We start from the raw sequence: 25,678 nt of genomic DNA on the forward strand, positions 1-25,678 counted from the left end.
CCAGCACTACTGTCAGAAATTTAGGAGTTCTTTTCGATCAGGGTATATCCTTTCACGCCCACTTAAAACAAACCTCAAGAACAGCCTTTTTCCATCTTCGTAACATTGCCAAAATTAGGAATATCCTGTCTCAAAACGATGCTGAAAAACTAGTCCATGCATTCGTTACTTCCAGGCTAGACTACTGTAATTCTTTACTATCAGGTTGCTCAAATAAGTCCCTTAAGACTCTCCAGCTGATCCAGAATGCTGCAGCACGTGTTCTGATGAGAACTAAGAGAAGAGATCATATTTCTCCTGTATTAGCTTCTCTGCATTGGCTTCCTGTGAAATCTAGGATCAAATTTAAAATCCTCCTCCTGACCTACAAAGCTCTAAATGGTCAAGCACCATCATACCTAGAAGAGCTCTTAGTACCTTATTGTCCTAGTAGAGCACTACGCTCCCAGAATGCAGAGCTACTTGTGTCCTAGAGTCTCTAAAAGTAGACTGGGGGCCAGAGCCTTCAGCTAGCATGCTCCGCTCCTGTGGAACCAGCTCCCAATTTGGGTTCGAGGGGCAGACACCGTCACCACATTTAAGAGTAAACTGAAAACACTCCTCTTTGATAAAGCTTATAGTTAGGGAGTGAAGAGTTGCAGCGTCCGCCTAACCCGGCCCATCTGCTCCTCTTCGTAGTCATCAGTTTTATTTATTATATAATCAATAATATAGCGAGAGTAGAGGGAGGCAGGCCAGTACAGCCCGATCCGGTTGGGGAGAGTTCTAGCCCGACCAGGCACCTCTCTTTAACCTGCCTCTCTTAGTTATGCTATTATAATTCTAGCCTGCCGGGGAAGTTCCTTCCTTCTTATGACACACTGAGCTGCTCTCTCATCTGTTTCCACTTGATTCCTTTTGTATGCATCCTGTCCCAGAAATGCTTGTTACTAACCTAGCTCTGGGGAGTATACTCCCCGGAGTCCTTATGTTTCTTCTTCGCAGAGCTATGCTCTGCGATTCTTTGCAATTCCCGGCTGCGTCCTGCTGCGTCCTGCTGCGTCTGCCGCATCCATCCATGCTCTGCAGCGCCACGTTACATCCCGCAACGCCCTGCTGTGATGTTCATATGCACAGAGTAGTCAGGATACGGTATTGGAGACTGCACTACTCAGTATGACAAGATGTGCCCTGCTATGACATGAACTTCCACGATGACCTTCGAAGTCACTGTTCCATTATCTTTAATGTGACTATTATTTGCCACTGATCATCACACCCCCAACCGGCCCCGTCAGACACCGCCTACCAAGAGTCTGGGTCTGCTGAGGTTTCTTCCTAAAAGGGAGTTTTTCCTCGTCACTGTCGCAACAGCCACTGCTAATGCTTGCTCTTGTGGGAATTACTGTAATTGTTGGGGTTTTGGAATTTATAGAGTGTGGTCTAGACCTACTCTATCTGTAAAGTGTCTCGAGATAACTCTGTTGTGATTTGATACTATAAATAACATTGAATTGAATTGAATTACTATAAAAGAAACTATAAAAGACATTATGGGATAATGCCATAAAAAAACGCAAATGATTTTAGAAGTCATTTTAATACATTAATAATTTTTTAACAACAATAACATGGCTCAAATGTCATTATGTTCACAGCCCACAAGCACAAAAATGAGGTAGATCACCCAGACACAAGGCTACCACTGGGCTGCACATGGTTATCAAACACATTTCAGTGACGATTGTGAGAGCAAGTTGCATATTAAGTGTTCAATTTTTAAAAGGAAAGACACATTCTGTGGACCATTGGAGTTTAAGTTAATGTTTTGATCCCCAGTCTCATATTTGGACTCATTTTGGGGTTAATTCAATAGTGACAAACATGTCTTATTTGTCTTAACTTGTATTCTGCAAGTTCATATTTCCTACCCCTAATGACATTCAGTAGATCTAATAATCATTCATTTAGGTCTTGTGCAAAGCCTTCATGGATGGTTTTGAAGAGAAGAGGACACACTCCCTTGGTTTAGGGAAGCTTGCAATCGAATATTACACTTCAATATGATTATCAGTCCAAAATGCTTGTCAAATAAATAAGAATCCCTCATGGACCTGATTTTCATTTTCAATAAAAATCCAACACAAGAACAGGTAGGGATACAGACATTTGGTTAAGGACACATCTAGGTAGATTTTTTCTAGCCTTTGCAACATAACATAAAATGCAATAAGACATCATGATCAAAATATACTGGCAAAAGTTACACAAGACTAAAAAAAACATCAGTAACCCTCAGTGGTTAAGGGGATGATATAATATATTAATAATGTAAACAACGCTTTAAACAGTACAGTAGTCCGAAATCCAATTATTTCATTGCGCTTCACTCAGACAAACAACATTTCTTCGCCTCACAAGTTAATGGTTTCTTCATTCTCATTGGTCCGAAAAAAATTAGTGACTTGAGCAGTGACTGTATGAAACGTCACTTAAGGCATATTCTTTGGACAACCCTGTGCAGAAACATAAAAACATTCTACTTTCAAGTATAGGGAATAATCTGGTCATCTGCTTTTGACAGTGTGTTACCCTTTCTTTGATTATCCTTTGGTTTGGGGGCAAGAGATGGCAGATTGAGAGTTTAATGTGTGGATGGTAGCCACAGTCAGCGTCAGAACATTGAAACAGGAGGTGAAAGCCCAGGCACAGTCCGCAGAAGGATATTTGGCAGTGAAGAGGCGTGCTTATTATACAGCATTTTACTGACGTAATGTGATTATGCTTAAAATACCCAGTATTCAAGTCAGTACATGCCTAAATACTAAACATATGTAATTTATGTTGCTCCGTCTGTGAGTTGTACAATAAAACCCTGTGGCAAGTCACATAAGTGTGTTCTGGACAACAGACCTGCTTCATAGTTACAGTTTATATTTCAGCCATAATAGAACATTATCATACTACATTCAAGGACAACTTGTACTTTTCTTTAGTTGTGAATAAAGTCTTTGGATAAATTAATGTGTCAGTCACTTAGAGACTAAAACCACACTCATACAGCTCCCCGTCAGAAGGATTATTAATGCCACATAAATATATTCAGAGGCACAAGATAGAGAGAGAGTCCCATTTGCAGTTGAAATGATCGATGATGGAAATCCAATACAGGCCAAACTCTATGTTAATATTTCTTCAATGTAGTGAGCTGACTTGTCAATAAGCTTTGTGGAGTTTGAGAGGCATAGCAGGTAAGAAGGGACAAGAAAAGCGAAAGGAAAAGTCAAGGGGCAGCTGAGGATGCCTTTGGTGCCAGCATAAGTTAATGCCAAAAATACACGGTGAACTTGGAGAATAGCTTCGTCCCTTCAAGCAACCTTTAAAACCCTGAGATAAACATGTATGTCCAGAATGGGACACACAAAGTACATATGTACGGACACATACAATCTTCAAATTGTCACATCATTGATCTGAGAGCGTCCATTTTGGCGAACATCAAAACAAATAAAGTTTCAGCTGTGCTTTTTTTCTACAGCAAATTCTTTTTCAGTAGAACACAAGTTCCAGTGGAGAGAAGCCCAGCTACAAGCAAGCGTTAAAACAAGCACTGACCCAGGCGTAGTGCACTGTGGCAGTACAGATTAAAGGAAAGCCATATTAGGTGGCCTTGTGTCCACTCGTGGGGCACTTTGGATCTTGTGATCCAGCATATCCCCTCTGACCTTCCATTGGAATGGCAAGAATTGTAATCGCTGGTTGGTTCGGAATTAAATCTATCCTCATTTCGGATTGTGTTTCTGCAGCAGAACAGTCGATCCAGGATGTTTCAGGTTCAAACATGGCGGCCAGTCAAAAAGTAGAGGGGCCGGTCCTCACTGCAGTTGGCCGTCTGAAACTCGTCACGCAGGCGGAACTGCCACTCGTCCTCCAGCTCCAATCTGATGACGGTCTGACGCAGGGAACTTCGGTCCTGGCAGATCACACAGAGAGTGGCGCCTGTGGAAACAATCAGGGTTAAAAACAAAATCTGAAAGGCCCCGCTAGTATCCCTTAGAGGCTGCACTGCTTTCTAAATCTACCCAGACTAATGATTGTTTCTAATTGAATGATCTATCTGGTCATATGCATTAACTCATTGGTATAACAATAATGTGTTAACATGCACAGAAAGACACAGGAATATATATTGACATGCTCCGAACAGTAGTGTCACATACCCTGTGAATCAATCTGGTATAAGATAACTTGAAGTAGATGATATAACAACAGAGACAACAACAGAAGCAGTAGCAATAACTAGGACTACATTGAAGTGTCACCTTTGAGGAAGCGGAATTTCTTGAGGAGTCCAGATACGACGAAAGAGTCACAAAGGTAAAGCAGGAGGCCACTGAACAGCAGGCCCTGATGGTTCAGGTTGGTGGAGTGTGGACGAGAGTTGATGTAGCAAACAAAAATCTGTGACAAAAGATATGACAAGATACACCTCATAAATTCCATGAAACATGAAGCGCATATCTTTCAGGTCACAATTAATGAAATAATCCTCATGAAACCTTGATAAATCCTCTGGGAAGCTATTGGCGACAAGCTAATTTATAGGTTGCATTTTGTGCATCATAATTTATTTCCATTACAGGAGAAAACACAAGAAATGTGTCTAGGCATGCAAATAATTGAAGTTGTGCATAGTGTGTCACCTCATATGCACAAATGTACAGAACAAATATGCACCGTTAGCATTCAGTGTTTGCACATGTGCGTGTATGCAGGTCAGAATGTTCTAAGCAAAACAGATGGTGAAATTGTGCAACATGTTTCTACAAACTTTAGGCTTATAAAAATAATTGAAATAAACTTAGTCAGCAGGTTTTTGTTACAAAATTTTGTCATAAGCCTCTTTCCGACCAAGTAGTTACAGGAATGTAGTTATAGGGAACAGTCCACTTCTAAACAGATCTACCAACTACTCCCCCCCACCAAAACCTTTTTTTTTTCCATTTGTACTGGCCAAGTGGCCATAGGAACTGGTAGGAGGGGTAAGGGAGTGACGCAAGCACGGCAACGGTCTTTATATCGTCGTCACTTGACTTTAGCGCCATATACTACAAGAAACCAGCATGGAGGAGGCCATCGGAATGTTCCTATTGTGCCTTGCCAGGATGCTCATAACGGAGTTCGAACGGCGGCGTTTAAAGATTAGGCTGGAGTACTTAACAGAGAAACACAGAAGACGAAGGCTCCAGCGTAATATGATCCTAATTAATATGATGGAAGAAGATAGAAGAGCAGAGCGCAACAGGCAAACAAAACGACAAGTGAGTTTAACAAGCATTAACAATTAGCTGGTTGAATGTGTAATGTTTGTCTTATGAGTTAGCATACGTAGGCGAATTGAACAGACAGTGAAGAATATGTACTGTTTGTGTTTCAGATGTTGCTGGGTCACTAAGAGTTCCTCTGTGGAAAAGGGAAAAGATCCTGCCCTGAAGTAGGAGCTGAAAGAGTCACAGGAACTGCGGTCAGAGGAACTTAATAATCCCCAAATTGGTCCAGTCGGAACACTCCTAAACATGTATAACCCTACAAGGATTCTAGGAACGTTATGTTGTAGGAACTGCAAAAATCCCTCCGGTCGGAAAGGGTCTATGGTTAATACTTTAAGATTCCCCTGAAACAGCAGCACGGTATTTACAAAGGTTTTCACAATAATTTGTCCCTTAGGTCTTCTTCTAGGTTTACGTTGAAGGAATGATGCTAATAGCCTTCTCTCCTGCTTTCAACTGCAACCTCCTGGGAGCTCTCACCTCCGGGCTGATGTTGAGGTAGCTGTCGATGGCCAGAACTGGATTGTTCCTGTTCTGAACAGCCTTCGGAAACAGTCTGTGGCTACAGCTTTGCAGGAACTTTTCAAGCAAAAACTGGGCCGGGGCGTCCAGCAGGGTCTGCTCGCTGTCTGGGGCGCAAACATACTGTGACGGGCTGATTGTGGCGGGGTTTTCCATTTCCTGGAGAGAGAAGAAAGCAGTTTAGTGTTAGATGGTGTCTTATACTAATACATTCACTAGAAACCAACTGACAAATAGGCATACACCCACCATGAGTTTAGGTTTGACCACGAAGTCATGGTTTCCCCCAACTGGAATGTGTTTCTTCATTAGGTTAAAGTAGTTAAAGCGACACAGCAGCAGCCCACTGCTGTTCACCCTTAGATTAAAGTCCACCTCCTCACAGCTATACCTACACATAGGACCAAAACAGCAATACCAGGAGATTGAGACACAGCACAAATCACCAAACGTGTGACTGATTGACACAATCCTCTACAAAACGTACCGATTAAGGTCATATTGAACATTCTGTGTCAGGTCCACATTAAGCATGACAAAGTCATGGAGGTGACACCGGCTGAAGGGGTGGCTGGGAGATTTGTGAGCCAGGCTGCTGCTCCACCTGCGTGTACCGCACATTGCGTACAGGGAGATCTTCGGTGTGTTTTCCATATGCTGCAGCACTGTCTTTAGGGACACATTCGTTCCATCTGATGTCTCACTGAGAGAGAAAAAGGAGGACAAGGCACACATGAGAAGCTTTTTGTGGGGGGCAACAATCACATACCTTTTTCGTCCTTTCCTTTAGGGTCCCTGAATATTATAATATACGCATTTTTTAATCGCGGTTATAGGGGTAACAAAGGCTAAAGGTTTGCTTAAAAGGAAGAAAAACATTTATTGTGAATAATTATAACTCTTAAAACTTAACAACTCCTCTCTGCAAATTTTACAAATCAAAAAGAAAATTCTACCTGCTGTCTGCTGTCTGATGGGTGTTCCAAAGCACGCAGGAGTCGTCCATCATGACAATGAAAGGCCATACATCTTGCCTATGGACACCTTGCTCCTCGAGTCTGTTTCTCTCCAGTTCCAGGTTATGATATGACAGCTCTTTGATCATGAAGCGAGCAGCACCTTGAACAGACAGGAGCACGTGTCAATTTTTTCCATTTATACTTTCTCAAAACTGTTACAACTACATTGCCCGTCAACACAGTGCTGCAGGAGGTGATAAGTGCAAATAAAATGTAAAAGCTGCATTACGAATTTTACAACTGAACTCTTGCAGTTGAGAAAATGCATGTTGCATAAACATCAAAGTCTATTGGGTTTATCCTGAACAGAAATGTTGGCAGGCAGCCATTGTGACACGGGTAAAATGGGTAAAAGGGTAATCCCTGTTGCCGTCTATTTAGGAGTAATTTAGTTTAGTTACACCCATTTCAGACAGGCCATGCACCTGATTGGCTGACTTACAAATCAGACTATTGTGCTGTAGAAAAAAAGTGACTGACTGTAATAAATATATGACCAGGGAGGCTCTCTCACTGTAATAAAACCTATAATTATCAGCAGGGAGATAAGTTGCAAGGTGACGTAGACTTAAAGGTACCCTGTAAAGTGTAAAGTGAACTAGTAGCGCTATAAAGCAATGTTTTTATGAGTGGCTTCCTGTTTGGTTTGTATTGTGCACACATGAGGATGCTTGGTCCTGCATTTTGGTGAGAAACACCTGAACAAAAGTCCACAGGGCACATTTAAACTTATTTATGTTTTTTTTAGTTTTTTTATCAGTAACACATTGGGGAGATTTTATAAAATTACTGCATCCATAGATTGAAAAATGACATTCTTACAAATACATTTTAGTTAATTTAGGTAGTAAGCTGCTCACCAACTCCCGCACTGTTGAACATAGCTGGCAGGACGAGCAGGATGTGGTTGGGCCAGTACTTTCTGTATTGGGGCATCTCAAATTGCTTGACCACCAGAATATGCAGATGAATGGCACCCTCCATGGCATGGAAAATGTTGAGCAGGCCGTGCTCTTGGCGTCCTGTAGTCGGGGTGAAGATTGGACTCTTGAACACATCAGGGTCCTAGAGACAAACAGAAAGAAGAAAGAAGAAAGTAGAGTAAAAACAAAAGAGTATTTGTGTAGTAGAAGTTGTGAGCAAAATAAAATATTGAATACGCTGATTTGCGATGTCTCAGTTTCGAGCTTTAGCAGAAAGAACTGAGCACCCCCCCCCCCTCTCCAGACTTATACGTACCGACACACAGACACACAAAATCCTACATGTATCTAGTAAACTAACCTTGGTGGAGACCAGAGGTAGGCGCATGCTCTCCAAGTGGCTGCCCTGCTGACTGAAGACAAAGTGCTGCTCCTTGGCTTTGGGAATGACAAACTGGAGCTGGACTTCCTCCCCCAGCATGGACGAGCAGAAGGTGAAAGCATGGAAGGTGCACTCCGACAGCTACGACACACACATGCATTATTAACACCGAGAGATCACCTTGAAGCATGACTACAGATAGTAAAAAAGCTCTCAGGCTTTCAAGTGTCAAAGTATTTTTGACAGGTTAGGATATATGTATGTGCAGCTATAAGTCAGCAATAGTTTGAAGTTACTCAAGCCCAAAGAAGGCAGCAGATGAGTGCCTCAGATGTGTGATGTGAGCCTGTGCACTCACCTGTGTGGCAGGGCCTGCTTCACAGTAGTGGTGACACTGTTCACAGTGATGAAAGGCATTGTGGGCGGCAAACCTGCTCAGACGTATGGACTTGGTCTCTCGTTTGGCTGGTGTTTGGCTCTCGCCTTCTTGCTTAAAATCTGCAATAAAAATCAAACATGTTCACTCTCCTACTTTGAGATAAGCTTGCTGAACTTAATATTAAAGTAACATCCATGTTGTATTTACACTGGCAGATTAAAAGTGACTGACTCTGCTGAGTGTTTGCATATTTCTGCTGACCTTTTAAGCACTTTGGCATCTTGTCAGTGTAAACAGGGCTGGCCTTCCTGAACTTAGGGTCCCGGGGGTAGGGGTCAAAGGGCAGTTTTCGCACTTCCTCAATGTCAGGCAACTGGGTATTCACTAGAGTTGTAACCTCTAATGTTTCTGGAGATGAAAAGAACATGAAAAGATGAGAACAAAAACTAAATCACCGTGAAAAAGACAATCTGACATTTAGCTCCTTATTATGTCTATGGTGTGTTTAAAACCATGAGGTCAGAATAAATAAGTCAGTTAAGTCCCAATGATCTTCACCTTCTTCCTCCTCCTCCTCCTCTTCCTCATCATACACATCTACCTCCAACAATCTGATGAGCATTCGAAACAGGATACGAAGAAACTGCAGATAGGCACCAGTTTTTCCCACCTAACAAAGGACATGAAATAAATCATCCCTGTAATGTTACAATGACACTTAAATGCAGATGCATAATTAATATAATATGCATATTAGTACATATATGCACCTGTGGGGGTCCACTGAGTAGCAGGCGTCGTGGATGTGGCACAGATGGAGCTTCGTAATCGGCGTGATGCTGCCTGGCGATGGTCCACTGGCGGTAGTAAATGCTCTGCTCTGCCCCCTGCAGGTTGTGAGTGATGAGGGGCCTCAGGGGGCTGCTCCAGGCTACATCTGCATGAGGCAGCAGGGAGAAGGAGCTCAGCTGACTCCCAGACTCCCCCGCCAGCAGGTTGTATGCCGCACGTGACAAAATGACTGTCCGCGGTGACACCCGAGCGGGCTTAGAGTCTCGACCACACTGTGTGGACTGGCTGGGTCTCTGGGTGGATGAGGACGATTGGGAGGGGGAGGAAGAGGAGGAACTGGAGTAAAGAGAGGGAGGGGCTTTGGAGGGGTTGGAGGAGAGCTGGCTTGCGAGGGAATCACACTCCTGCTTGAAGCCTTGTGTTAATGTTACTGTGCTTATGTCGGAGGTGATGGCGCCTTCGGGTGGGCAGGTGGAGGTGGAGGGCTTCTGGCAAGAGTCGGCAATGTCAGATGAACTGACACCATTCTCTGGAAAAGAGCCTGAGTGGAGACATGAAGAGAATAGGAGGATAAATACAAATAAAGCTAATTTTGAAGATATTATTTAAAGTCAACATCTGGTGTTTGCGTCTTGAATCCTAAGACTCAGTATCTCAGTGAGGCCAGGGGCTCACCAGAGGTTCTGGTTGCAGCGCTGCCGTTGCTCTGAGGCCTTTCCAGCTCTTCTCCATCATTCAAGCTGGTGGTGGCCTTTTCTCCTTCGGATTCCCGAGGGGCCATGGCATTTTTGGGCTCCTGGACCACGGCCATGGACACATAGGTGCAGGCCAGCCCCACCTCCTGCTCCAGGGCTGTACGACTCAGGTAGCTGGAGTCTATCAGACGCAGGTCGCAGTATTTCAGAGACCTAGAAGGGTAAAAGTGTGAAAGATTGTTGCATAGAAGGATTGTTGCCTATTTCTATGTTCTCATCTACATGTCTTTAATTTTGAAAAAAACTTTTTAGGCCAAAATGTATTTATTTGTAAATTGTACACAATCAAATTACCCAAATTATATTGAAAATTGGATTAAATCACTCAAGCATTAAGTTTTAATTCAGTTTTAATGCTTGTGCTATAAATCTCAGATGGTTTACTGATGCTGACACAAGAGATACACAACCCAGGACTGGCAAACTGGGTGCAGGAACAAACGAAATTGGGCCTCTTTTGTAGAGAAGACAACCCACACAGTGTGAATGTAGACGTATAAGATAACACTTGGAGGGTAAAAAAAAAAAAAAAGTCACGGTAACAACACACCAAGAGGAATTATAGATGAGCTTAAAAGGCAACGTACTATACTTTCCATGATTGATCACATTTGATTATTTTTAAGTGATGGGGGAGCTTACCTGGGAAAGGTTTCTCCAAGAGGGTCCTTGCCTGTAAGGATAACGATGCAGGGCAGCCCTTCCAGATCCTCATAAGTGTGCGGTACCCAGTCTCCATTCTCACAGCCTCTCCAGGCCTACAGCATAACACAATTATTACATAATGTTTATTATTGAGTTATTTATGCATCATTTAGAACTAGTCCAATAATGCATTTCAGGCTGACGCAGGACAAATTTAATTCAACAAAAATATTTTTTTTAAGCTAGTAGTCTAGATCACAGGTCCCATATTATTTCAAATGTGAATGTGTCAAATGAAGAATAGTCTAAACAGCATTCACTAGTGGGGTTTCAGTGGGGATATTTGGTGATTTTAATGAGGTCTGAGATCATTTACAATGTCAAAAAACTGAGAAAAAGATACAAGTGAATTCTGAGAACTCCCAGATAATCACTTCAGACTTCTCCGTAAAAGCGAATTTCATTCAAATCCTGATACCTATTCAAACATTAATGAACTTGAATGTTTCACTCATGGATCGGATTTCCTTAACACATCTTGCTTGAATAAACCACAGTCACTTTATATAAATATTGAAAACGTTTGGTAAAATAACACAATAAAAAGACTCATATGACTCTGGTTGCATGGCATTCTCACCTTGAGGCGGCTGGCGAAGTTTCTGGGCAGGTTGAGTTCCGAGGCCGGGCTGCCCAGCAGCACGGCAAAGCACAACTGGAGGCCCAGTTTGTCCCTAACATCCTCTAGTCGTTCCCGGGCCAGCATTGCCAGCTGTAGTGAGGGGACTCGAACCAACAGCATATGGCCACGGCCCTGGGAGCCCTCTCTGCTTGGCGCGTTGATCAGGTCCTCCACCATGGCCAGGGTCTCTGGGGTTATGTGGTCTCTAAGCGACGGGGAAGAGGTCAGGGCCATCATGGCCTCAGTGTACTGCTGAATCAGCAGGTAGCTGCGGATCACCATGCTGTGAAGGTGCGGATGCCTGGGACACAGATAGGGAGTTTGTTAGTTTGAGCTCTATAGCTGAATATGACGCATTTTATCAACAGGCAAAATTACTGCAGACAGGTTTGTGTTTCTTAACCTACTCCCTGCCAGTGAATGCCATTTGAAAATACACATCTGTAAGATTTTGATATTGACAATATGTCTCACAATTATCAGTAACACCATAATCACCTTTCCAGCAGTGTGTGGACCATCTTCTCAAAGGCATCATCACAACGCAGAATGGGGCTGGCCACGCCCCACTGCAGGGAGCTGCTGTAGTCCCTCAGGCCAAAGTAGAGCAACTCATTAGGAGACTGCTCCCCCTGCTGGATGAAAAATATAATATAGTAAGAACATGGCATTCTGTTTTAAATGTCAATACTTTTAGATTTGTTTCTCCAATTTACAAAATGACTAATACTTCACCAAATGTAGTGTTGAAAAGCAGAACTAGTTTACTAAGCATATAATGAGTCTCGTCTCATTGCATTATGCTTGATCTGAAAGCTTAGTGAGTGCTTTCACTTCATTATTATATTATATTGCCCTCTTGAATGAGCAGTTCCCAGCTTTTTTTGCGTGTATCCCCTTAAAATGTGGTAATGTCTACCTGCCAACTATCATCAGCATTTGCATATGTCGATGGAACAAAAAGTAATGATTTGAGTAATCTTTTTTTATGCTGCCTGAATATTATGCAGTAACTCACATGAAATTATTCGAGGAATGTCTAAAAAAATAAAAATCTATCTAGTTTTGTAGAGCTCTTTTTTCTCCTGTTTGACCTGTTTCAGTTTGGAAACCACTGCTCTAAATAATGTCATCCAGACGATACTTCAATATTATGTGCTACTGTAAATTCAGCTCAATATAATAATGAGAATAACTAGAACAGCATGACCATAACACCCCTCTGCTCTGAGACTCTGAATTATATTCATGTATTTAAATAATAAAACGGTACCAGCTTCAATATAATTAGGACGGACCTAAACCCCGTTTAGGACAGAAGTGTTAACAGAATTAGAACAAAGCACACAATGATCTGAAACCAGAACACATATTTGAAGATATTTGAATAGCACTATACAGGTATAGTGTATCATGAGCAGGAATATGTAAAAAAAAAAAATATATATATATCTTGGGGCGCCCCAGTAGCCTAATGGTTCTCCCCATGTTTCCTGTCTGCCTCTACAACTGTCAAATTAAAGCAAAAATTGCTCAAAAAAGATATCTCATTTATTATCTCAAAAGTCATCATCGAGTTGCCTCTTCTGTTAGTCTAAGTGCACTTTAAGTCCACCAGGTGGAGTAGCTAAACCACAGCTGTTACAAACTGGCCTCTGCATGCTGCAATAATGTTGAAACTTTGATGCTTCGATGTTAAAATATCCCCGTGTGACTTTCACTGAACTATGCCTCTTTACCAGAATAAAGAATGAGACAGCCATTAATAACGACGTGCAGAGGACATTTGGGATGTTAAAATAATACTCACCAGACTTTCGTTGGAGGGCCAGTGAACTTCGTTGTGGATGCTGATGCGGGACTGGCGGGTCTGCAGTGTGTGCGGGAAGCAGCTGACCTGCAGGACCAGGAGGTTCATGGCATCCAGGACTTCCTGGCAGTTCACCACCCGGTCGGCCAAACCCTGCAGCTCGCCGTGGCACACAGAGCCTGACAGAGCACTGGAGAAGAAGTAGGGCAAAGTGTTTAAAACATGTGAGCGGTATTCTAGATTCCAGTTCAAATCATACCATAGCTGTTAATAACATTAAGCATGGACGCAAATAACAACTCCATTGTGGACTTGGTTAGTGAGGGTTTTAATATTTGCTTTGCTAAAAGTGTGTCATTCCCAAGAAAAACCCTCTGGAAAACAGGAAGCGATGTGATGTCTGTTATGTTTTCTGGCAGTGACAACAGCAGTTTGCTTGGAATAAGATCTTGGAGGCTGGCAGCAATAGCAACCATATCTGAACAGAAAAATAAAATGCCTAAAAATGTCAAACTGCATCAACAAATCCAGCAAACAATGTGGCTCAAATATCAATTTGAACCACATATGTCTAAACATAATTTAAAAAAAACAAAAAAATAAAACATAGATCTCAAATTATCTACATTTGACCAAAATAAAAGGTTATAGATACTTGGTGTTGTGTGTGTTTTCACTTTCTTGCAGCTGTTCTCCTCTCTCCACTTTAATCAGTGTATGAAAAGGCTAGATTTGCAGCCATAACAACAGCATGTTTCACACAGCTTTAGATTATCAACAGAGCGAAATAATGTCAGCGGAGTCGTCTTACCTCGTGAGGTCGACGTGAGAGTTGTCGTGAATGAGGACAAACAGGGTGTAGGGGTTCTGCTTGACTTTCCTCATGAAGGCTTCCATCTTGGCGTGAACTTCACCGTCTAGACGCACCACGTACTTGTCTGATTTCTGGTGGGCTGTGCAGACGTCCTCGATTCCCAGGTCGACAAGAACTCCTGAGCGAAACAAACAAACCACTTGTTGTCACAACGGAGTGGAAAAACCATTGCTAGAACATCAAGTCTCTGGCATGGAAAGTTTTGAAAGTTTCAAGAACTAAGTAGGCGGAAAAGTCATCCTTGAATCTTTATGATGTTGTTATTTATGACGTTGCCTCTGGACACAGACCTGATTGTCGGATGCGCTGTGCTGTCTGGTGTACCAGAATGTGAGATGGAGGGACCAGAACAAGAAAGTCCACTTTACAAAAACGCCCCAAGTCGAGGTTCTGGGTTCCTGAGTCAGCGATGGAGCAGACTTGAGAGAGGAGACTCCGAGCAACGCTCAGCTGGGTCGGATAGATCTGGAAGACCTTACACAACAGCTCTGCTACAGGAAAAGCAGAAGGAGAGTATGTCAATATAGTATAATATAATGTGCGACAAAATAATAATTACCTTGTTTTACCTTAAGTAAAACAGACATTTGAAAATGTGGGGAATATTGCTACTAATGACAAACATTTCATTTGCTGCAGAATAACCGTAATATGGACATGAGTCTATGTGGAATATACATTGATTGTTTTGGCTGCCTCTGGCAGGTGAGCCAAGCAGTTTCAGTGAGTGAGTACGACAGAGAGCAGGCTAACCTCTGTCTGAGGGTGGTGACATGCTGGCAGCCTCCTGGGAGTGGATGTGGTAAGTGACATCGTTCTGGAAGGGCTGGATGACCTGTCCCTTCCGTCTGCGCTGGTATCGCACAAGCTGCTTGTCCAAATTGTCGCCTAAAAACAACCAGTCACCATGGTCACACAAAGACACAGAGCCAGGCATACCAGCTGCTACAACACAAATAATGTGTTACGAAATAAGATCCAGTCGTAAAATTTGGATACAGAAATGCAGTTATCATACGAATGAAATTAAACTGACACCATGTTCTAGTTTAGTCCTTGATATTCGGACAACATCATAGTGTCAATGTGTGATTAATTTCGTTAGTGGATGACGACTAAAAAAACAGCCACAGTCATTGTTAGGGCTGTTAAAATGAATCATTGCATCGATGCATCGCGATGCGGATGTGGGCGATTCTGCATCGATGCAGTGACATACCATAATCGATTATTGCCTGCTATTGCTTGTTCATTTTTATTTTGCGGCTTTTTTTTTTGTTTGTTATCTGCTGTGTTCAGACTCCGCTACATTCGGAAAGTGCCTTTTAAGAGCAGATCCCCCCCAAAAAATGGGAGTTCATATACATCGGACTGCTTGAATTTGTTGATGAAAACCATCTAAAGCAATATATAATAAATTTGAAGAGGTGGCGCATCATGATCCAATCGGGATGTCGAATCGTATCGAATCGTTGACAGGATAATCGTAATCAAATTGAATTGTGAGACCAGTGAAGATTCACACTTCTAGTCATTATAGAGCATCGGCTTTAAGTGTAATGTTTTGTTTCATATAAATGTAATCATAAAACGCTGTGGGAAATATTCAGTCCATCTTGTTTCTTCCAAATGAAGACTTTAAAATCTCCTAATATGGACTCACCTAGTGACGTGGTTTTGAAGTGAGATGCCAAGATGCTGACTTTCCCTGTGATGAGTTCGTAACTGATTTCCTTCAGAAACTCATTGGTTGTAAGCATCCCCTCAGCTAAGGCCCTTGCTTGGTACTTTCCTGTGTCCAACACATAAGATAAGATTAGATCATAAATTTTGCATACATATTGTGCACAGATTGGTCGAAGTAATAAGGTCACAACCAAGTTAAATGGTTTCAACTAGGTGGCAACACTCACCCAAAACTAGCACACAGAACTCGCTGCCACTCATTTTAGAGGCACATATAATGACAACATAGGTTGGCAGGCACTTCTGGTTGTGAGGACCCTCACTGAGAGACCGAAGTGACTCAGAGATGCCTTCTCCCAAAGAGTTATGGGTAACCATGACTTGGACACTGCCCCCTGAGACGCTGGATTCCAGCCGAGCTAACCAGGGCAGCTGGGACGGGGAGATGGCAGGACCCCTAGGACAGCACAGCATGGCCTTCAAAACAATCTGCTCCAGCTCCTCCCTCAGAGGAATCTGCACCGAGCCTGCAAAAACAATTCAAATATGAAAAGTCAAAACCACTGATATAGAAGCTTACATGTATTAATATGTATAACAAAGTTAGATATTTGTTTTGTCAGCCATGTTTCGGTTTTAAATAAGACGCCAGCACCTCCCGGTCAGCCGCCCCACTACACTGTGTGTCTGCAAACATTTCAGAAAAACCACTAGTGACAGCGACGCTGCTTTGTGCGTGTGAGTTTGCTGCTTACCTAAACGTGCAAGATACTGTAAAGTGAGCAGAATCATTGTCTCCACACAGAGAAGCTGGCTGCTGTTGAGGCCCAACGTCTCCAGGGTTTTCTCTGTCAACTGGCTGTTATTATAGCAGCTGACCAGGAGGGGGCTCACCACTATGTCCCCGACATTCCCATAAAAATAAGGTAAAGTGCCATGCCCTGAAAAGAAAAGTTACCATTAGACAAAACAAACAGCAGCCAGAAATATTGGACAACAAGTAACAACAACTTCAATATTTGTTCCGCCGAAGTGAAAAAACTTTTTTCACAATTTTGAAAGTACAGTTAAACAGTTATGAGTATAAGCTTGATATTTAGACACTTCATATTTCAAGGTACAAGGTACAAAAGGCAGCTAGCCGCGAGACGCTGGATAGGAAATGGCTAACTAATAAAAAAATCAGATGGGCATTTGTCATTTGAAAAAGTTAACTACTCATGCCTTTGTGAAAAGACTTTATTGGTTGGCTCCCTGACATTTTGAAATTCACTTTATTCTACTTAGTGGTAAAACAGCCTCTGATTCAGTTTTTCTGACATTCATAAACATTGTTTTGCTATGCCCTGCAGGATGCTATTTAATTTGCAGCTTTAGGAAGGAGCAGTTCATTCAAATAAAGCTTGTACCGATGAGGATGACGGGGCGAACTCCTGAAGAGCTGAGCAGGTTGTCGGGGACGATGACCGTCTCTCCAGCGCTGACAGGTTGGGGCTGAAGGACTCCTGCTACTGGTGGCTGAGGAGAGGACACTCCTAATACTGAACCTGGAGGGCAATACAAGAATACATGTCAATGCTAGGATTAATCACCTACAGCTTAATTGTGACATAGGTTAAGTTTGAACATATTAGTGTTTTATTACTATTTAAGTCATAAAACACTGCAGTAATATTTGTCGTACTGGGATCACAGCAATGTTATAAATGAAATAAAAAAAAAAAAAAAAATCAGGACAATTTATCTGAAATGATGCTCTTACATAATAACCAAAAATACATCATGTGGAAGAAATCTTCCTCAATCATGCTATTTTTTTTTTAAACCAATTGTGCAACAAACTCTCCAGCTCTATCTCCATGGAGATACTGATTGAATCATCCCTAACAACCAGAGAACATCAGGGATGTGGCATACTCAGCCCCAACCCAGAAGGAGAGGGGGGTGGGGTGGGGGGTGGGGGTGGGGGGGAGGTTATAAACAACACAGCTTCTGCTCCTAATGGCACAGAAAACACATTCTGCACACACATTCTTATTCCATCTCACGCTGACTCGTGTAAAATACATCACAGCTCATAGAGAGCCATCCTGATTGGGCTCAGGAACTGACCTGGAGAACAAACTATCGGCCGGAGGGCCGGCACAGGGATGGCTGTTGGTGGGACAGGTACCAACGAGTTGGGATGCCAGCTCCGGTGGCGCTTCTTTGGAGGACCCGAGTTCATGGCAGAGGATACTGAACATCCAAAACAGACACAGAGAACAACAATAATTATAATGAATGTTTAGCATATAGCTTCTTAAGATATGTGACTTTATTTACTACTAAAAACGTTTTGCTTTACTAGACTTTTATTATTTATTTACTCTTCAGAAAGGAAGGACTTACCAGGACTGTCTCCTAAGTCAGAATTGCGATACCCCTGACCTGGTGGCCCTAAAGAGACCACGGAGGGGCTCAGTAATGGAGGACGCCCATCAACACCCAGGCTATTTGTCGGCCCATTCACCCTCAGAGCTGTGGGCACTAGAGACAAACATGCATGCAGATAAATACACACATTACCGGTAATACGCTAGAGATAGTTAAAGGTTCTGTACTCAACATTCAGAACATTAACAATGTTCTTTATATTTCACTATATTGAGATTTAATGGTTGTGGAAACAAGACTTGCTAACATGCACACAGTGACAATGCTAATATGCTGATGATAATAATGTTTACCATGGTCACAATCTTAGTGTTAGCATGCTAACATTCGCTAATTAGTACAAAACACAAAGTACAGTTGAGGCTGATGGGAATTGTAATTCGTTTTGCAGGTTGTAGTAATAAACCAAAGTTTTTAATTTGGAACTGGTGATGGCACGAAAAGGAAAAGTCATTAGATCAACAACGTAATTAGGCTTCATCCTCTTGGCACCATGCTTTTCTGTAAAAACAATATCATGGCAATCCATCCAAAAGTTGTTGGGATATAAATATAAAATGTTTTCACAACTGTAACTATCTGCTTAGCAATACATAAAAATGAGTCAGTACTAAAGGTGACTTACTGATTTCCTATACATTAACGTGTATTGCGAGTGATGGGATTGGACATTTTGCAACCTCATATTCACTGTGTTTGCAATACACTAAAACATTGATTGGTGTGTGTAGCCTTTGCTTGTCAATATCACAACCTTGTAAAGGAGCTACTAGATAGCAAAGCCTTAAAAAGTCATTACAGCATTCCTTCCTTCAGTATTGATTGGTGTGTAAATACAAGTGCACACTCATGCATCGGTTTGTGTGTACATGTTACGTGTGTGTGTGTGTGTGTTTAAGCAGGCCATAGCAGAGGTTAATCTGGTCTCCATGGTCAGCCACGGCATCATCTGCCTTATGCTGAACCACGTAGCTAAGCAACCCTTTCCAGCATAAGTGGAAGGCCATTTAAGTGACTCACATGAAGGCAAAGGCTTATCAGCATCTAAATCCTTGCAAATGTCACTGCCAAATTCTGGATGCAACTAGTATTGTGGGAGTGTGACCAAAAAAACGATGTGGTTTATGTTATTGTGTGGGTCTCTTGTATCATCGATAAAGCATAGTAAAGCATAATCCAAAGGGTGTAATAAAAAAGGAGATTCACCTATTGGTAGAGTCTTGTTTCCAGATGGGGATGAAAGAGGTTTGGGGAAACTGCAGTCTCTGCTGAGGTCCTGACTCCCGAAAAAGATTGAGGACGCTTGCATTGTTCTGGTGTCTGGCGAATCTGGAGGTAAAAACAGATAATAAATGTTTCATTAAAATATATATACACCCTGCAACCTTAACACCCACTGTTATGCTGATTGGTTATTTGGTTACCTTTGGCCTTTATTCTACTAATCAAATGCTAGCAGACGCTTCTGTGTCTGTATCCAATGTCCACTGCACAATGCAAACAAATCATAGCTCTCCTTTTCATTAATCATTCCAGGATAAACATTCATTTGGAGCAGAGGAGGAAAAGTGCATGTTACAATGTTTAACCTCTTGGCTTGCCAGCGACCTATTTGGGAGCAGAATGTACCTGAAGGTTGCAGTCAGGAGATAGGCTAGGGTTATGCCAACAATGAGCCCCGACCCAGAATTTTGCTTGAAGGGGAGCTCCTGGTGATACTTTGAGCAAAGTCTCATGTTGTGTCGAGCCTTCTTAGAGTTTTAAAAATAGTGATTTTGAGGCTAGCATAAAAGTGCCCCTATTACTCCCATTCAAAAGGCCATTTAACTGAAAGACGAAAATACGGTACATCTTAAAAGTGGCGCTAACGTCCTAAATATGCTTTTAAACGAAAGTTTGACTAGGGTACATTCACAAAAGACCCTAGGTTGCATTTTGGCGAGAGTCACGCTTTAAAAATTTGGCAGCCCTATCTAGATTATGTGGATAATGTAGTATTGGAATGTGACTGACCTCGAAACATTGTATACCTACTTTAAAATATTGGAGCATCCTTTTGGGGATAGGGGATGGGGGGGTTGTTTGTTTGCGTTTGTTCTTGTAAACTGAAAAATTAAAATAAAGTATTCCAAAAACAACGAGCCCCACAGCTCAGTTTTCGATCTCTGCTGACAGGCAGCTTCCAGGCTCAGAACAAATCAATACCATAAGCCCGGGAGCTTTTTTTCAATCAAAGAGGGAACAGGCGCTCCTGTTGTGAGAGGTCAGAGAAGAAACATCTCTTCAAAGAAAGGCAGAATCTGTTTCACAGTCATTTAGCTGTTGGTTTACCTGAAATGATTCAGGCCTTAATTTATTTCATTACACTGTTGTTACATTTTTACTTTTTTTGCATGACCTTATATGACAAACAGTGACAGAATGAAATTGTGTTCAGTAAAGAAGTATGCTACTCAAATGAATAACATTTCCTTTTTGGCCTAAGAACATTGAGATATGAAACTGATATCAGACACTGCAACAACCACTGCTCATAACAATACCAATAATAAAAAATATACTGAAAAGGTTATTTACTACTGATGAAATATGAGTATGCTACCGGAATATACACCAAAGCGTCAAAGCAACAAAATGAGATGAAACACAACCAGCAAAGCCTCATCTACAGAAGAATGCAGTGTAGTAGTCCAAAATATCAGGGCTTAGCCACCACCATCAGTTTCTATGGCAACAACGTAAACCTATCAGCATAAACGAACCAATGCAATTACTCTTTTTGGTGAAATATATACATTTCGTGTTGTCATTTGAAGGAGAATGGATGCAGCAATACATTCTACGTAACGTTCTAGTCAACCAACTGTTTAAATGTTAGTATAATCATCTTGCAGAGAAGTTAATCCATGTACACCTAAAGGCAGATGTGGGAAGTAACGAAGTACAAATACATTGTTACTGTACAGGTAGATTTTTCAGATATTTTTACTTTACTATTTATTTTGTGCCGACTTTTTACTTTTACTCCTTACATTTTAACACAAATATCGGTACTTTCTACTCCTTACATTTTACAAAATTGTTACTTTACAAATTATTTCAGTGGAGTTAACGTTATTATCTTTCGCGTCATCAAAACCGAATTCAATCTAATTGGATGCGAATATACGTTGCACTTGACGCACCAATACAAGACGACTCGACAGATTCAATGGAATTCATTCGCGGCAAATCATTGCGGCTTGATGGCGGTCACGTTAGTACATAGTAGTATGGACGGCGACATGACTGAAAAGGAAACGGAGATCCCAGAAATTCGGCAGACAAGCCGCAAGACATTTCCAATCATCCTTGGCCTTATCTGAGAGAGATGTTTGAGATAGTAGGCATCAAGAATGACTCCTGGCGAGTGTGCTGCGTAACTCTAAAAGTATGGGGAACTTCTTAATTAATGTGTGTTTAGTAATTCATATTTTATCCTTTATTTTCTTTCCAGAAGCCATATTTGAGCACACACACATACATGTAGATTCCTTTCAATGTTAAGGGGAAGATTAAAAAAGAGAAACTGGATCTGTGAATTCTCACAGAATCACAATTGAATTCATATCTTGCTACTCAGTCAGAATCTTATTAAGCTGGAGTCCCAGTCTCTGTCACAATAATCATATATGTGATGTTTTAGGCCTATCGGCAGACATCCATTTAAAATGTAGGCAATGGCATATAAAGAGCCTTTTTTCCATGTCCACTGAAGTTTATCAGCTTGCACTCTAGTAACATCTGTGTGGTCCAGGTAGCATTGCATAAAAAAATGGTTGTCATTCGCAAGGCTACTTTTACTTTTATACTTTAAGTAAATTTCCAAGCCTGTACTTTGTTACTTTTACTTGAGTAAAGAAGTTAAATCAGTACTTCTACTTTTACCAGAGTATTTTTTTAACACAAGTATCTGTACTTCTACTTGAGTACGGGAAGTGAGTACTTTTGCCATCTCTGCCTAAAGGGAATTGCTAAATCTTGCAATGCATGTTATCTGTGCTGCATGCACTCTCACCTGAGAGGGAGAAGGGAGAGGAGCTGTGTCCACTGGTGCCTCCATTTTCTTTGCTGCTGAGAGAGGAGGACGAGCTGGGTTTGGACGTTGATGCGCTGCTAGAGAACTGGCGGGTTTTACAGTCTGAGAAGGGACAGAGAGGAGTGATAAAAACTGTGACATCATCAGAGAATAAATCAGAGCACTGCAAGACTGAATTGTAACATGAATGCAGAATTGGGATTTTACCTTTCCAGCAGATGAGGGGTCCTTTGCACAGAGCACCCTGAGAATTCTTCACCAGGTAGTATTTTAAGTGCTTCTGCTTCTTGGGCTGGGTGGATAACTTCAGGTTGATGTGGTTCGAAAACTCAGTGAAGTATCTGAAACCCTTTTCCCCACAGCCCACACAGTTTCCTGAAAAGCCTGAAAGTAATGTCACAAAAAATGGAATTATTGTATTATTTTGCAAACATTATTTACAGAACAAATATATACAGCTCAGAGTGGTGTTTCACCAGCAAAGGCTAACAACAGAGCGTAATTATTCAAACAGGAATGTATAGTGATGCTGATAGCTATCTGTCTCTTTTGCTCTGACGTCAGAACAGGGGAAGAAACTGACCTAAAAGTGCATTTTTCCCATTCTCGTCAGGCAAAAAGCGGCGGTCCACGACACACACCAGGATGTGCTCGGGCACGCTGGGGGACTTTGCACCGACCAGCTCGAAGCCTGCTGGGACTTCGATGGGCTCCGTTGCTATGGAGACCAGGCGGAGGTCCTTGCCGGCCTGACAGAACCCTGAGAAGAGAGGATGAAACAGATGTGACACTTGAAGAAATAAAGAAGGACTTCAGGGTTGATTGGACAGTTTATATAGTAAGTGATTAAAACAAAGACATAGAAATCATGTCTTCTATAATTCTATCATCTATAACAACAAGCTTCATTTTTTGTATTTCATCCTAGGTAAATGTTTTCGTGCTTCAATATTAATATGTTAAGTTTTTACAGTCCAAATCAAGGCCTTTTGGGTTACCATCCAATGTGCAGCAGTCGTCCGGAGCAGGGGTCTGTAGGTAGGGAAGCGGAGGGCTGCTGCTGTCTGAGTCATCATCGTCCTCTAGCTCCACCAGATCGTTGGAAGAGTGGCCGTTCATAAGCTCCTGGCCCGGCGGCTCCCCACCATGGAGGTCGGCTTTTGACTTCATGTCTGATGGACATTTTAAATCTGATTATTTCACTAGAGTTGAATTAGAATTATGGGTAACACTGTATTTTGCAGGCAAATTCCTAATCATTTTCTAGTAAGTTTTCTGGAAAGAACAGCGATTTGATACTAATTATAGGAAATTATAATGAATTAGGGAACAGTGACCTAGAAAGTCTTTTATTCAATGCACAGCAGGTCAGCTGAACGGTAAGGTAAAGGTAGGCATACAATTAAACATAAATGAAAAATAAAGTACTAAGAATAAATTAATTGATATTTATGTGTATTAAAGTGGTGCTGTTCTTTGAAGGATTTTTTTTAATAATTAGTACAAACTAACATATTTCTTCCTAAGAAATTATTAGGAAATACAGACCCATAACATTAAGAAACCTATTGAAAACAGCAATATGACCACATCTTTGACTCATTATCTCAATATTGATAACGTGTCAGTACTTAAGGGGGAAAAATTGGCACTTTCATATGTATGTACGCATGTATTTTCAAATGTAGACCAGAGGTGCATGACAAGGAAATCATAAGTAATGTCGACATGACAGCATGTGCGTTTCCTACCTTCCAAGTTACCAGGAAACAGCTCTGGCTCAAGGTAGAGCTGTGTGAAGATGGGCTGTGGATCTCCACTACTAGAGCGCAGTGATGCCTCAATAGAGTTATGGAGAGCCTCTTCAAATCGAGCAGATTTCAGTTGCCCGGCGTATGAATTCCCCATTATCTGTGAGAGCAAAGAGAAGCAGTATGATGAGCAAAGATGCAGTCACGGCACTTTTTAGCTCTTTCGATTAGTTCCTTATATAAGACTAGCAATCTCTGTGGCAAACCAGCAGCAGGCATCTCACACAAACACACGCGTTTTTAAATGAACACGGCAGTATCTTTCTGAGGGTTACGTCAGTGTATCTCAATTGGGTTTTTATCGTGGGAATTATTCTGTCTGACATTTTATAGACCAAATTATTAATCGGTCAATCAAGAAAATAATCATCAAATGAATCAATGGTGAAAATAATCTTTAGTTGCAGTCCTACATGCGGGTGCACTCTATGCTTTGTTTGCTGGTATTATCCACCCTGAGATAAATGTGTCTGCTTTACCAAACATAATGGCCAAGGCCAATGGCCTTTTTGGCTCTTTCTCCTTCTGTCTGTTGTGTCACTCTGCCTGCTCTGCCCCTGTGCCCCCTCCACCCCAGTGTCCACTCTGGGACATCTGCTGGGGTCGGCTGCATGGGCCTGAGGTTGGCTTGCTCTCTGGTGGCAGGTGGCAGCTGGACATAGGGCTAAGCATAGTATCAAAGAAGAGAGCACAAGAAAGTGACAGAAGGAGCGACAGAAAGCACTCCAAATGTGGTGAAACAGCAGCACTGACCGATGGCTATGCTACATCGTGGTGTCCTTTCATTACAGAGTGGAGCTTCCTAGTCAATACTCCCACTTTTCAGTTTGCCATAACATTTCACTCGATCTGTTTTTTATACCGAGCCAGTAATTAAGAACGTTTAAACTGTGTGTTGAAAAAGAAAATAATGGGAGTTTTGGCTGCTTTCCTGACACGAGTTTGGCCTGAACTGCCTTCTATGTTTGTCCTTGGACTACTGATTGGTGCAGACTGGTGTTGTGGCTTATCAACACTAGAGCAGCCAAGTGGAGGCCCAGGTTGAAGACTTCAGCTGTTTGGGAAAAGCTCAAACTCCTCACTCAGGCCTTACAAGTGCAGCACTTTCATGTCAAGGTTATGTGTTGTACCTTTAGTTTTGATGATAGTCAGTTGTATAAGTGACCTAAACTTGAGTTCAGAGTTTAGTAATGATTTAACTAACCTTGCCTTTCAGAACTGTTTTTTCAACCCAACAATAGCCTTGGATTGTAGATGTTTATTTGCATGTGTTGGTATGAAGCAGCTCTTAAAAAAGTATTAATTTTGTTGATGTGCACAAAAACATGACATAAAACACTTAAACTCTTTATTTAAGCTATTTCACACTTAACATAGGCAATAGATAGTAGATTAATTAATTACAGTTACTTTTTACAATCCATTAGGGCAGCAACAAACAATTTCTTTTTATTATTGATTAATCTGATATACTGTATACTCCTAGAAATGTCAAAATTACTGAAAAATGTCCATTTAAGACCCAAGGTGAGGTCTTTCAAAGTATTGTTGTATACAACCAAGAGTCCAAAGCCC

The 25,678-nt window shown here is 41.7% G+C and overlaps 1 protein-coding gene across 6 annotated transcripts in view; it reads right to left on the reverse strand.

Moving 5' to 3' along the window:
- Nucleotides 1–1,560: 1,560 nt before the first annotated feature.
- The window catches only part of greb1l (GREB1 like retinoic acid receptor coactivator), a 46,663-nt gene continuing 22,545 nt past the window's right edge, over nt 1,561–25,678 (reverse strand). For 2 of the 6 annotated variants that reach the window (XM_039816197.1, XM_039816198.1), the window contains exons 3-34: nt 24,044–24,203; nt 23,291–23,464; nt 22,876–23,052; nt 22,500–22,676; nt 22,272–22,394; nt 19,421–19,543; nt 18,170–18,307; nt 17,891–18,016; nt 17,188–17,325; nt 16,534–16,719; nt 16,006–16,305; nt 15,756–15,884; nt 14,846–14,980; nt 14,383–14,583; nt 14,030–14,210; nt 13,219–13,408; nt 11,907–12,043; nt 11,367–11,709; nt 10,724–10,839; nt 10,002–10,234; nt 9,305–9,867; nt 9,093–9,204; nt 8,796–8,942; nt 8,514–8,653; nt 8,135–8,296; nt 7,711–7,915; nt 6,788–6,950; nt 6,319–6,534; nt 6,081–6,222; nt 5,790–5,990; nt 4,302–4,440; nt 1,561–3,978 (exon numbers count right to left, since the gene is read on the reverse strand). In XM_039816197.1, coding sequence (XP_039672131.1) covers nt 3,815–3,978; nt 4,302–4,440; nt 5,790–5,990; nt 6,081–6,222; nt 6,319–6,534; nt 6,788–6,950; nt 7,711–7,915; nt 8,135–8,296; nt 8,514–8,653; nt 8,796–8,942; nt 9,093–9,204; nt 9,305–9,867; nt 10,002–10,234; nt 10,724–10,839; nt 11,367–11,709; nt 11,907–12,043; nt 13,219–13,408; nt 14,030–14,210; nt 14,383–14,583; nt 14,846–14,980; nt 15,756–15,884; nt 16,006–16,305; nt 16,534–16,719; nt 17,188–17,325; nt 17,891–18,016; nt 18,170–18,307; nt 19,421–19,543; nt 22,272–22,394; nt 22,500–22,676; nt 22,876–23,052; nt 23,291–23,464; nt 24,044–24,200 — 5,838 coding nt within the window. In that variant the 5' untranslated portion in view covers nt 24,201–24,203 and the 3' untranslated portion in view covers nt 1,561–3,814. The remainder of the gene's footprint in view (nt 3,979–4,301; nt 4,441–5,789; nt 5,991–6,080; nt 6,223–6,318; nt 6,535–6,787; nt 6,951–7,710; nt 7,916–8,134; nt 8,297–8,513; nt 8,654–8,795; nt 8,943–9,092; nt 9,205–9,304; nt 9,868–10,001; nt 10,235–10,723; nt 10,840–11,366; nt 11,710–11,906; nt 12,044–13,218; nt 13,409–14,029; nt 14,211–14,382; nt 14,584–14,845; nt 14,981–15,755; nt 15,885–16,005; nt 16,306–16,533; nt 16,720–17,187; nt 17,326–17,890; nt 18,017–18,169; nt 18,308–19,420; nt 19,544–22,271; nt 22,395–22,499; nt 22,677–22,875; nt 23,053–23,290; nt 23,465–24,043; nt 24,204–25,678) is intronic. The other 4 variants (XM_039816202.1, XM_039816201.1, XM_039816200.1 and 1 more) reach the window with 4 other exon arrangements.

The sequence above is a fragment of the Perca fluviatilis genome, chromosome 11, assembly GCF_010015445.1.
Source record: "Perca fluviatilis chromosome 11, GENO_Pfluv_1.0, whole genome shotgun sequence".
In the NCBI taxonomy this organism is placed as follows: Eukaryota; Metazoa; Chordata; class Actinopteri; order Perciformes; family Percidae; genus Perca; species Perca fluviatilis.